At 43.5% G+C, this 12,625-nt stretch overlaps 1 protein-coding gene across 1 annotated transcript in view; it reads right to left on the reverse strand.

The window, feature by feature from the left end:
- The window catches only part of SNN (stannin), a 79,422-nt gene continuing 66,797 nt past the window's right edge, over window positions 1-12,625 (reverse strand). Inside the window, exon 2 of the mRNA XM_078663149.1 lies at window positions 1-457. Coding sequence (XP_078519275.1) covers window positions 142-405 — 264 coding nt within the window. The 5' untranslated portion in view covers window positions 406-457 and the 3' untranslated portion in view covers window positions 1-141. The remainder of the gene's footprint in view (window positions 458-12,625) is intronic.

The following is a 12,625-nucleotide window of genomic DNA, read 5'->3' on the forward strand; positions in this document are numbered from 1 at the left end:
TCAGTGCATGCCATGACAAACCAAACGATGCTAATCTTAAATCAAAAAAGTAATCTCTCCCAAAATGTCCATATTCTTCACAGTATGAATGCTGCTCATTAGAGACATTTTAGCAAGTCTATTCGTTCATCTTTCTGTTGGTTAGCTGTGGACTTCGGTGCCATTGGCTGTTAGCTTGGCCTTCCGCTCCACACGTGGACCTTTAGCAGAGTACTGAACCAAGAGGAAGGGCTCTTTGGTTTCACCTTCTCCCACGATACTCTCCTCATCCTCAGATTGACTGATTCGCTGGAGACGTAAGTAGCACCAGCAGCCCAGTATCAATGCTCCAAGAGCTGCTATGGCAATTAGAATGACGATTACAGTAACCACTCCAGTGGTGGGGCTGTGGTCCATGATAGACATGATTGATGGATATCACTCTTCACAGCACTCAGGAATTCTTTGTGGGGACGATCTGAAATGAAATAACACTGTCATTAATAAAACTGCAGTTTGTTGAAAAAAAGGAATTGGTCAATAAAAAGGTAAAAACGTATTACGTCTAATTAAATTCCCATTAGTCAAAGTCCATATTTAAAAAGATTTTAAAATGATACAATTAAAATCTATAGAATTCTTCTAATGAATTCATAAAAATCATTCAACAGCCTCGCTGACACATAAATAAACAGTCATTTCTCAAAGCCTGCAATATTATTTAGAGAAAGCCTTTTAACAGTGCACTTATTAGTTGATAGCTAGGATTTTTGAAATGTTTATAAAACATTTACTGTACGGACCTAATGATAATAACCTGTCTGTACTACATTCATGGTAAGTTCATTTCAACTACTAATCCAGCCATACTGAAAAATCATATTAAACTTAATTCCAAACAAAATAAATATCAGCATTAGAAAGGCTAAAAGGTGAGATGGGTGCAAATGCAGATAAATGAAGTTAAAGAGAAATTGCTAAGTCAGAGTGAGCCCTTTAAGGACAAAGCAAGATACAACTTACTGCACCACCCAGTATAGTCATTCACAAGTCACAAATTATATACTGCCCACCTCAAACGACCTGCTGCCACATGGCCATAAATAAAATACAAGTTTAACAGAAAGAAGAGAGGCAATATGATCGTAAGAGACATTCAAATTGAAATAATATTCAATTCCCTGTTTTCAGTGTGAGCAGAAGATTATTTATTTCATTTTCTTAACAATCAAGTGAGCACGGCCAACGCTTTTCGCCCCATAAGGGCTTCTTCAGGGCACTGTAGTGTACTGACACTAAGTGGTTCGCAAAAGGAAACGCCAGTTCTCTGCCGTAATTCTTCAATTCCTCTCACTATTCCTATTCTTTCATGTCCTTGGACGGTAGACTTTTGTATTCAATCAATTATCAGTACTCCTTTAGTCAAGACAGGCCAGCGCACGTGGGGAAAAAAGCCATAGTTTCAAGTATCATATTTCCGTGTCAAAGGTTATAGTACCCGGTTTTCCCCAAGTCGTGTCATTTCTCGACTTGGGGAGAACCGGGTACTATGACCTTCAACACAGAAATATGGAATTGAAGAATTGCGGCAGAGAACTGGTGTTTCCTATTGCGATCCACGCGTTGGCTGTGCCCACTTGATTGTGAAGAAAATGAAATAAAGAATCTTCTGCTCACACTGAAAATAATAAATTGAATATTATTGCAATTTGAATGTCTCAGAGTGAGTCCTTGTTGGTCACAATTTTATTACCATAGAAAAATAGCTTTCGCACTGCTGAAATTATGATAAAATCATGGGCATATATGTGTTAGCACAAAAATAAAACGCAGATCAAATAAACTAAGCCCCTGGAAACAAAATGCTTTAAATTATTACACAGGTGAGAAATATGGGACATAATGGTAAAATTGGTAAAGATTATAATCCATATAAGACAAAGGTGTTTTTTCCATGGAAGGAGAACATAAGATATTTAAAAAGTGGGCAGGACGAGGTGGACAACGCTAGCCAAGATGTAGAATTCATATTGCGAACACCAAAGACATAATGTTAGGGGTCAAGGACAAGTTTTCATGTTATTTCCTTGCCCAATGGACAAGTTGACCTAATCCCCTGACTGTCAAAATTGTATCTATATTTAATTAACCTAAAGCCTTTACTATTAGGAAAAGTGAATGTACAGTAAGATGCAAGCCTAACCTGCATTGATCACAGTGAATCAAACATAAAAACATGAAGACATTTTGACTGTATGTCCAATACAAAAACATGTACATGTTTGCAAGATTTAACATTCAGTGGCTAAATATATAGAGTCAATTGATTATATGCAAATACATGCTGAAGAATGGAAGCTAAATTGATGATTGTTTTCACAACTAAATGCATCTATATAATGTTTGCAATTTGAAAAAAACGGAGAACGTTACAGCCAGTTTTGCTAAACTATAGTGGAACTTTTAAAGGGCAATTTTAAATAATATTTCTTCTAAGACATGTTTAAACTGTTTCATGCACTCCAGTATTTAAAAAATATGTATACTGCATAAGCAATGTTAAACCATTTAAAGCAACAATACAGGCAGGATATTAAAAAAATTAAAATAAAATTGGCGTCACATTCTTAATGATAGTCACAGAGGCGCAACTGCAGTTCTAGAAGCTCGCACTGAGGAAGATTTACTACTTCAGGAATTCACATGAATTGACAGAGGTAGACCTGCAAACATATTGGTAGCACACCGTAGCGAATTCCAACCACATACATGCTCATTCTAAAGCCTGCAGATGAAGTGCAAATTCACTTGTTAAAATAAAGATTTTCCCCCTTGAGACAAAAAAACGTATTTGTAGCATGTGTTGGCTGCAGAACATATGCTATCCATACTCCTGCCATCTAGTGTTGCACCCGTACTCTGTAAATTGTTTTTCCTCGAGGAAGCTTTATGATTGGCGTTGTGCGTAGTTTCTCCTTCCCGATTGCGCATGTCAAAAGCTTTGTTTGTAGAAAAACAAAATTCCGCCATCTGACTCGGACGGACTGCGTTGGAGCTCTGCAGCATGCAACTCCACGCAGCCTACAAAAAAAAAAAAAAAAACTAAGACCGGAAGATTGACTACACCCTCGGGAGAGACTTGCCTGTTGAGAATTACCGTCTCCGGGTGATGGAGGCAAAAAAAGAACTATTCCGACCAGGGCCGGTGCTAGGCATGGGCAGCGTGAGCAGCTGCCCAGGGCCTTGCTCTCAGCCCACCAGCATGGGGCCACGAACTGGTGAAGTGTCCTGTTGGTTCCCTGGCAATCCATTTCAAAGAAAGGTGTCACCTTTCTTTGAAATGGAGGGGCCCCCCCTCCCTTGGCCTCTCAGGAATGGTATCTGGATACATAAGGGAGGGAGACCCATTCACAGACACTGTGGGAGGCCCATTGTCCATCATTGTGGCGCCCCATAGTTTTAACTTTTAGCCCACAAGCAATTCTCACACCTATCGGACTGAAGGTGTGAGAAATGCTTGTGGGCTCAAAAAGTTAAAACTGTGGGGGGGCGACAAAATGCTGGACAATAGGCCTCCCACAGTGTCTGTGAATGGTCTCCTTGCAAGGGGCCAATTATCTACATTAGAGGGGCCTCGCACATTCCCTTTTAGCCCAGGCCTCGCAAATCCTAGAACCGGCCCTGATTCCGACAGTGCCCTGTAAGGAGCGGAGTACGCCCACTCCGATACACACAAACTATGCCATTTGTGCCAGTCTTCAGAGCACCTCCTGAGCATTGTTCAAGAACAAGGAAACTCTTCAGACACAATGAGAGACACCTCGCGTACAGCATGGATCAGGCAGCCGAGTCAGAATTCAGCCACGACAGACGCAGAGAGGCAAGTGCTCCAACGGGAGACAGGATGGTCATAGCCAGCCCACACTAAACTACGTCCGACACATCGTTGACGGCCCAACATGCTCTGGTACAGCCCACGTCGCCGACCACCGCCACTGGGCCATAGACCATGACAACGCTATGTATTGTAAGTACTAGTAGTGCAAAATTAACTTTTCCAAATGTAACTCAATGCTGCCTGCGTAAATAGCATTGAGAATCTTGCCCATAACATATTGACTCTAAAAAACTTTCAGAGTTCAGCTAGTTGTAAAACGTTAATCAGTCAATACACTAGCACTATACTATATTATAGATTTGTAGAGCGCATAGCGAACAGAAGGCATCCCAGCGCTAATTCGGAGATGTGAACCTTACAGAACAGGATGAAAATAAGGGATGATGACTATTTGAAGAGCCAAGTTTTGAGGGCTTTTCGAAAGCAAGGTTCTTTATCTGTTGCTCGAATAGCTAGGGAGGAGAGGGTTCCAGAACTTGGCTACATTTAAGCTGAAGATCGTCCTCTGCTTCTGGCTCGTTTAACACTAGGGACTGTAGCCAGCTAGAGATTTGAGGATTGAAGCGATTTATTGGAGGCAAGCAAACTGGCATAGAATAGGGAGTGGACCATGTCTCTGCAGAGCATGATGTCAGAGACGTATATATTTAGGTTTCCATACTACTTCAGAGACTATATTAAGTATATGTATTAAAGACTCCATCACATCTGGTGATTTGCTAAACATGCAACTTTTCATAGCAATTTGCCAGAAATGATTTTGTGGCAGGTGCACGACCACTACTCGCTTCCAGGTGAAACCACCTGACTGAGTGGCGAATGGCTCACGAGTCCAACAAGCCATCGGGCACCTACGGTTTTGTCAGCTAAGTAAAATCCAGGTACTAAGGGAATCGTAAACCTCTGCATTTGTATCGAAAATGTGGTCCAACTTAATGGGAAGTTTGTATTGGTACATGGAGGACTTTTCTTCACTGTTGGCAGGAGGATAACAACTTACCGAGCAGGAGCATAAGCAAGTATGAGACTGATGACGTTTTCTCTGCACATTGGCAGGTACTACCCATCATTCACAACGCAGGCTACAAAGAGGAGCGACAAGTAAATTAAGTACACAATGAATCCAACACCTAAGTAATAACTGAAGGTGTTCGAGCAGACTTGGATGGATGGGAATTGTGGATAAGCAGCTTTATTTGTAATGTCTGCCACAGAGAGATCTTATTTATGCGTATATTCTAGAGTTGTGGTAAGCTTGTCCGCTTTTGGAAGGAGGTGCTCCGCTCCTTGGGTGGGGTACTGGGCTGGCAGCATCCTGTGAACCCCAAAACGGCCCTCTTACACATCAATCCTGGTGGGAATAGTAATAGGTGTATAGGGTGGCTCTGTTGTGAATCATCGGTCTCCTAGTGGCTATGAGAGACACTGCCCCATTTTGGAATAGCCCTGGACCTCCTCCATTGGAGGGTTGGTGAAAAAGATTAGACCACTGCATGAGAATGTAGAAGCCCATATACGCAATAGGAGGGTGTCCGTGGAAGGATACAAAAATGTTGAAATATTGGTGTCAAAACAGAGGTAGCCTTCTGGAGCCTGGTCACCGTTCAAACCTTAGTCTTTGGACACTAATATTTTCAAAGGCACTCATCCTTGGGGGTTTTGGAACCTGTGGTTCTGTGAAGATGTTGCTAACTGATCATGACCGATTGGGGGATTGTTTGCTTACCATTCTGTATGACTCCTTTTTTGTAATATGGGAGGGGGGAAAAATAATGTTTTATGAAAAAGTAATTGAAGGTATTGCTTGGGAGGTGTTATTTGAACAGGATGAGCAGTAAAAGAGCACTTGAAACTGACAACAGCAAAACTTGTGTATGAATGAAGTCTTAAGTCTGTGGGTGTGTCAGTGCGGGAGGGGACATTGCTGATAGACCACTCTTTGGGAGTGTCTAACAGTGAGTACGGGTTACATCCAGGTACACCACTGCGTTTGAGTGCCGCTACTGACTATCTAATGCAGGGAGAGACAAGATAGTGATCTGCACCAATGATTTTCTAGCAGTACAGGAGTTTTAAAAACCTCAGTGAACACGACAAGCACATATCCTGTGAGGGCCTTCCTGTTTACATGAAATGAATTCATAGCTTGGTTCTGTGCTTGATGGGGCATGTATAGTGCACCCTTTTTTTTTTTAACAGAGTGGCTACTGCCCTCTCTACTAAGGCTGTTATAGACTGACAGCGGTGACAGAATGAATCTATACTCTGGGTTATATGTACCTTTTAGGGTGGGCTGACTACCAGCTCCCTCCTGGTAAGTCTGTGCAGTCTCTCTTACCTGGTTTCCTTTTGGCTCTGTGGAATGTGGGATGTATGTATTGAGAGCCAGTGAGTTCACTGGGTGAGGATGGGAAGTAATTGTGTGGAATTTGAGCCAAGCTTGAATCTGTTCTGCTAGACATTCCAGCTCCTCGTGCCCCTGCCTTTACTTATTAGAAGCTGTGTGGGTTGGGGTAGGCACTAGCTCTTATTTGTATTTAGCCAAGTCTCCCTTTGCTGGATCGAACCCCATTCCTTTCTGCTGGATGATGATCAGAGCCTCATGGTCTAGAATGAATTTAAAAAAACTCTTTAGGATAGGACAGACGGGTATCGAGAGACTAGGAGAGATCTCCTCACAGGGACTGATCAAAAAGTGATCATGCAGTGAACATGCAGGAAATGTGCCCCAGGATTGGAGGGGAACCCTGGATGCAAAAGTAGCAGACCCGCTGATTAGAGTAGCCCGTCACCCAGGGAATGATAAAAGTCTGACCTTGTTGGCCAGTGGTTGTCCTCTTTTTTTGACAAGGCACCACAAGGGGTCAACGAGGAAGCCGAGATCCAGGAGTAGAGTCCAAATGTTGTACTGCTTTTCTCCTTTCAGACTCGGGGTTAGGGTTTGAACTTGAGAAGGTGTCTCTGTGACAGATTACTACTGAAAGTCATAAGCCAGTCTGATGTTCGGAGCATGGCAGCAGTTTGTCAAATGGCTTCAGAATAGAGACCGAGCTATCAGAAGCTCGTGGAGGCAGCTCTACCCTTCAGAACACAAGGATACTTCAGACAAATGCTCAAGATAAGGAAACTTGCTGCATATCAACAAAAGTGCTGCACATCAACATTAAGGGAAACTGGAGAAGCTCCATGTTGTCACTGAGGATGAGACTCCTTTACTCCTGATCCTCCCCTATGCTGTGGGTGCTTCCAGTTACCATCTGTAGCTGGGGAAGAGTGCTTTGATGAATAACTTGCCATATGAACCATTGGTCCCTGTCCCAGGACTTGCATAGTCTCCAGCTTTGTCCTCGCTTGTGCTGCACTGGTAGCAAGTAGTGTGGTCCCTGTGGGTGCCCTGCTATTAGAGCATCTCCAATGGAAACACTTGGCTCTGTGATACAGGCCCCCTCCAAGTCTTTTGTGTCATCTAGGGGTACCGGGGGAATTGACACCTTGCCCCCACCTTCCACAGGTAGCCAATCGCTACCGAGCAGCGGCACTCCAGTAGCTGCGCCAAGACACCAGGCACCCCTTTCCAGACCCCTGTCACAACCAGAACGGTGTCCTCGCCAAAGGGTGGGCACTTCTGTGGCTTTTGGTGATGGGACAGTGTGTGAAACAGTAATATTTGACTTAAAATCAACTGCTGAAATCCCTACTCTGCAATACAAGTATTTGATCCATTGCTCTCGCTTTAAAAAGTAACCATGTGCAACAGTCTGTTTAATGCAATTGTAACTTTGTTTTTACAGTATTTATTGTCTAGGCACTATATCACTGTTTGTGGTCTGAACTCTGTCTCAGGGGGTTACAAAGACTTCTGGTTTTCACTGTGCATCTTAGTTTTATGTGCAGTATATTTTATTTTTCTTGTGTATGTATTATAGTACTTAAATAAAAAATGTTTTAGAGTAAAGCACTGACTGGACATTGTTCTTACTGCCTGGTATTAGGGTATAACTGTATTCTGAATGTCTAACCCACCTCACCTCCTTGAGTAAGCCTTGAACTGCTCTGTTTCGCTACCAGGAGAGACAAGTGCTGGAGAGGAGTACTTGGTGATCCAATTGGGGGTCCAGTAGTGCTGTGGCCCCAGGAAACCAGTGGTGAACATCTCCAATTGATGCAACTGGAGCCCAGTTATCCTTCACTGCCTTGTTACCCCATGAACCCGGTTGTCACATCTCCAGGAATACTTTCTGGGATGAACATCAAATGTGTATGATAGGTTAACTAAACCAGTGAATCAAATTTAAGGCATTAATTCTTATGGTGACTTGATTACTCCTAGTCAGTATTCTCTTTTCCATGAAGAGCTTGTGGGTACCTTGGTACCAACATTATGGACAGGAAACTGCTTCAAAATGGGTTAATTCAATGCAGTTTGCACCAGTATTATGCACGCACCATATGCAGCACACTCTTTTCCATGCCTGCACATGTACCCTCCACAGGAGCTAAGAAGTATGTTTTTCACCCAATGTGGTGGGGTCGCCAGGAGGGTGTTGATAATGGAAGCAAGTCCATGAACTAGGAGTACCAGAGTCTCCATAAAGATGCTTTGTACTAGTCCTAAATCTATTTCCCATTCTCAACTTGTGGGTCGCTCCAACAGAACTGAGGAACAGAAAGAGAAAATGAGAAGGCAGCAATAAAGAGCTTAGACTTCGGCAAACGGGTTGCAAAGAACATGCTTGGCTTATTTAGGATTACACTCGTTGAAAGCCTTGACAGTAGTCCAGGATACATGTGGGATAGCCCAAGTAGCAATGCCCGACAAAGGAAGCAATCTATCTGTCAATAAACAGAAGTTGAGGGATAGTAAAACAACAACAAAAAATGAAGATCCAATAAGAGATCCAATGCAGGAATTTCCTGATCTTGCAAGAATCACATTGCAATCAAGATTGGACAAAATATTGCTAGCATCCATATGCATATAGAAAAGGGACATTTGCGTATGGCACCCACATGCCTAAATAGTGCTGCTATACTAAGGTCTGAATTAGCAGCTTTTAAAACATTTCTGGTTCTGCCACGAGGTGGTAGGGTACCCTCATGTTGAGAATGGTAAAGAGGTACAAAAAGGGGGTGGTGATGGACGGAGCATCAGAACCAATCAAACACTCACACCCAGTCAAAAGATCTGGGTTTGATCCATCACAATGGTAAAGAGCCACGAAAAATGAATACTACTGTTACAGGGCAGTCACCTCCTTAGAGTAATAACATCACCACTGTTTCCACGCAATCACACTATATGTGTGATTCTTTAATTAAATATGTAAATAACTGCTTATGCAAAACGTCAGAACGGAAAAACATGGACAAAAAAGTCACAACTGACCTGCCACTTTTACAGCACAGTGTGACAGCTTCCAAAATACTGGTATAATAGCAATTCCAGGATACGGTAAAGGGTCACAGGGGGCCCAGATCAAGGACAATATTCAAAATTCCTAGATACACCAGACCGGCCACCAAATTCCTCCCTCGTAAGAAGATGAGAAAGATGGTGTAGTGTCCTGCAAGTTAGAAATGATGGAACCCTTTTCGCTCTTGAGGGACCCCGTAGAACTCAGACGTAAGTGTTAGAGTGGAATGCACTGAAGGCTGGTTTAGAATATTCAGTTTGCAGTTACCCGCAGATGAATAATGATATGTAAAATTAAGCTGTGTATGTGGTGTAGTCATTGGCGGTTACCGAGGCGGGGGAGGACGTTAAAGACGGGATGGAATCATTTTCGTTATTTCAGCCTAGTTTGCAACTTGTAGTAGTATGTAGTTGCATGAACAAGCCTCTATTAGTACCTTATGTTTGCAAGTGAGTCGGGAAAAAGTCAAGGGGGGGAGAAAGGGGGGGGGGAGAAAGGGGGGGGAGAAAGGGGGGGGAGAAGAAAGGGGGGGGAGAAGAAAGGGGGGGGGGAGAAGAAAGGGGGGGGGAGAAAGGGGGGGGAGAAAAGGGGGGGGGGGAGAAAGGGGGGGGGGAGAGGCCCGCTCCCCTTAAAAGCACTTGTATTTCTTTTCTTTTTTAACTTGTCAATCCATTTTGAACCAGCGTTATTTTGTAGGCATGCAAGTGTATTATAGTACGAGCATGCCTATAAAATGATTCTGCTGTGTAATGATGCTTCTTTTTGAAGCTTTTCGCCATACTTCACAACATCTTGCTGATTCTGTGCAGCATGGCTAATAGGCACGGCGCTGGCAAAACCAACAGGTCCCAAAGGCAAGGCCTACTGGCTTTTCCAACACTTGTTTTTGATTAGGGATTCGGACCCACAACAAGAATGAGATAGTTAGACAAAGGGGAAAGACATGAACATACTGACAAAGGCAGAACGCAGGGATGAAAAGAACCTGCAAGAGTGAGAAAGAGGCATGAAGTGTAAGGTGCTGCAAGAAAGAGGAACGAGATTGGATGAACACTAGACTACCATGGTATTTGGCAACCTCACCATGTGGGCAGCACATGCCTATAAAAGGAGGGTGGGTGGACAACCATTGGCCAAACCAATAGGTTTCGTGCCAGTGGGCTGAGAGCTATTGACTTTTTCAATGCTCAGCCAGTTTATACAGCTGCGCCGCTGCAGTGCAAAGACTGAACATTTGAAAAAGTTAATAAATAAGCGCTATGACACAGGCAGCGCTAACCGAGTCATAGTACTGTTTTTTAGCATTAGTTGGCAAATAAGCCAACTAATGCTAAGCAATGGTTAATCTCTAAGCCTGCTGATAAACTACAAAAGGTACGGAAGACAGACCATGCGCTTTCAAGGCGAGACCTATTGAGCCCCTGCATTTTATTTCTCTTTTTTTTTTAAACAAATTAAACACTGTGCTTCTACTGCTGTCAACACAAAGTATTTTGTCTAGAGAGAAACCTCTTGTACTTCTCCCAAAAAATTCAATTAAATGCGACTTTTAGATGGAATTGCTAAAACGTTCATGAAGCGAGAAGCATGGCCAGAATGACGTAGCAGGCACCGGGCGTTTTCCTAGTGGGGGTGTTTTTAGGGGGCATGCGCTGCCCTATGAGGCAGGCTTTATTAGAGTATGGACTTGGAGCTCCGTCTACTCTCTACCCGTATTTTGCATTGGCTGGTCATTGTCCTTTGTAAATGCTGGCTTCCAGTTCGTTAATAGGCAGTCCCTTCTTGTCTTCATTTGAAACCTCCCAGGAGCACTGGTCCTTTTACTTCTGTTACATTGCATGTCTTATTTAGTCTGTAAGCACTATTTTCTTTAATGAGTTTCTCCCACTGAAGGCACAACATGCTTTCCTGCAACATTCAGCATGCCATGAATGCTTTCACTTTCCAAGCAGCGGTTAGGTCAATGGCGGATAGGTCTCACATTTACAAGAGTTTGATCTATTGGCATTGTAAATAACAAGGCCTTTTATTCATGAGTTAGTTATTAAAACAGATGAATAAAAGACATTGCAAATGTGCAAGATATTGCATTGCAAATACTTGTTATTGGGGCCGTTTTTTTAGAATCGGCTCCCTGCAACAAAATCACAGCAGTAGTGTCGCCAAAGCCCCCCACCTCCTCCCCCTATGTCGGAGCCGCTCTGACGTAATTGCCAGGGATGGTTTGCGTGCACAGTCCGGCCCTGGCGTGAAGGGCCCATCCATCCTGAACCCCGGTGCATAGTTGTGTAACTTTTGAATGAAAAGTGCAATTGACAGTCCTGATGACTCAGCCGGCCCCGGAAATTTACATCACAATAGGGGCACGTCCTACTGCTGCACATTCCAAAGCGTTTCAATCGGCCAGCTCCAAAAATCTGCTAAAACGTGCAAAATGCAATCTGAAGGCACAAATAAAATTGACAGGACACGTTACCTACGTGGGAACTGACAACCATGAAATCTGTTCGCGAGGCTGGTCTTTTTAATGAGCCACGCTCTAGCGTTTGATTTACACGCTGCACTTTCTCATATGGAGCAATATTGCTAACCGTTAAAAACAGTAACAGAGGAACACACACACACTGTCTTTTTTGGAGCGTAGAGATAGTCAACTTTTGCCCCCGTCAGTCAAGTCCTTCCAGCTTGCGTTCTTTACAATATGAGCAACCTTCAAGGAGGCTCCTGGGTAGAAAACGATGACATTAGAAAGCGCTATATGCTGATTGGCTGCACCCCACAGAAAGATGCCCTCGGTCATCGGCCACCGCCATTAGAGAGCTAAGCAGGGGGTGCATCGGGTCCCAAACTTGATGAAGCCTGAAGAGAAAAGACTTGTGAGGGCGTACCCTCTTTCTGGGCACCCCCTCGTCTTGCCTTGGAATGTTGCCAAACCAAGCACCACCCGGACTCCCACCACGTGTTGTCAATACCATCCCACAGCATCCATACCACGCATTTCCCCTGGAACAGAAAAGGAAAGACCTCTCTGTTCCGCCATCTGCTCCAGAACTCTCGCTCCTACACACTAAAAAAATCTCGTCAGATGCGGAAAAACAGATAAAAATGCGCGCTTCCAGCTGTTGCTCAGCAGTTTCTGCTGTGTTTACTGTTTTCGGGCAGTCAATCACAACAGTAGCAGCAGCCCTCCCCCCAACTAATCCAGAACAACCATTGACCATTTAATGATGTATTATCTACTTCAGCGATTCATTGCCATTGCCCTGGTTTCCAAAGCTATTTCAGTAACTTTCCTTTACATTATTTATTGTTTTTAGAGCGTTTTCTATTTTGC

The sequence above is a fragment of the Lissotriton helveticus genome, chromosome 10, assembly GCF_964261635.1.
Source record: "Lissotriton helveticus chromosome 10, aLisHel1.1, whole genome shotgun sequence".
Lineage (NCBI taxonomy): Eukaryota > Metazoa > Chordata > Amphibia > Caudata > Salamandridae > Lissotriton > Lissotriton helveticus.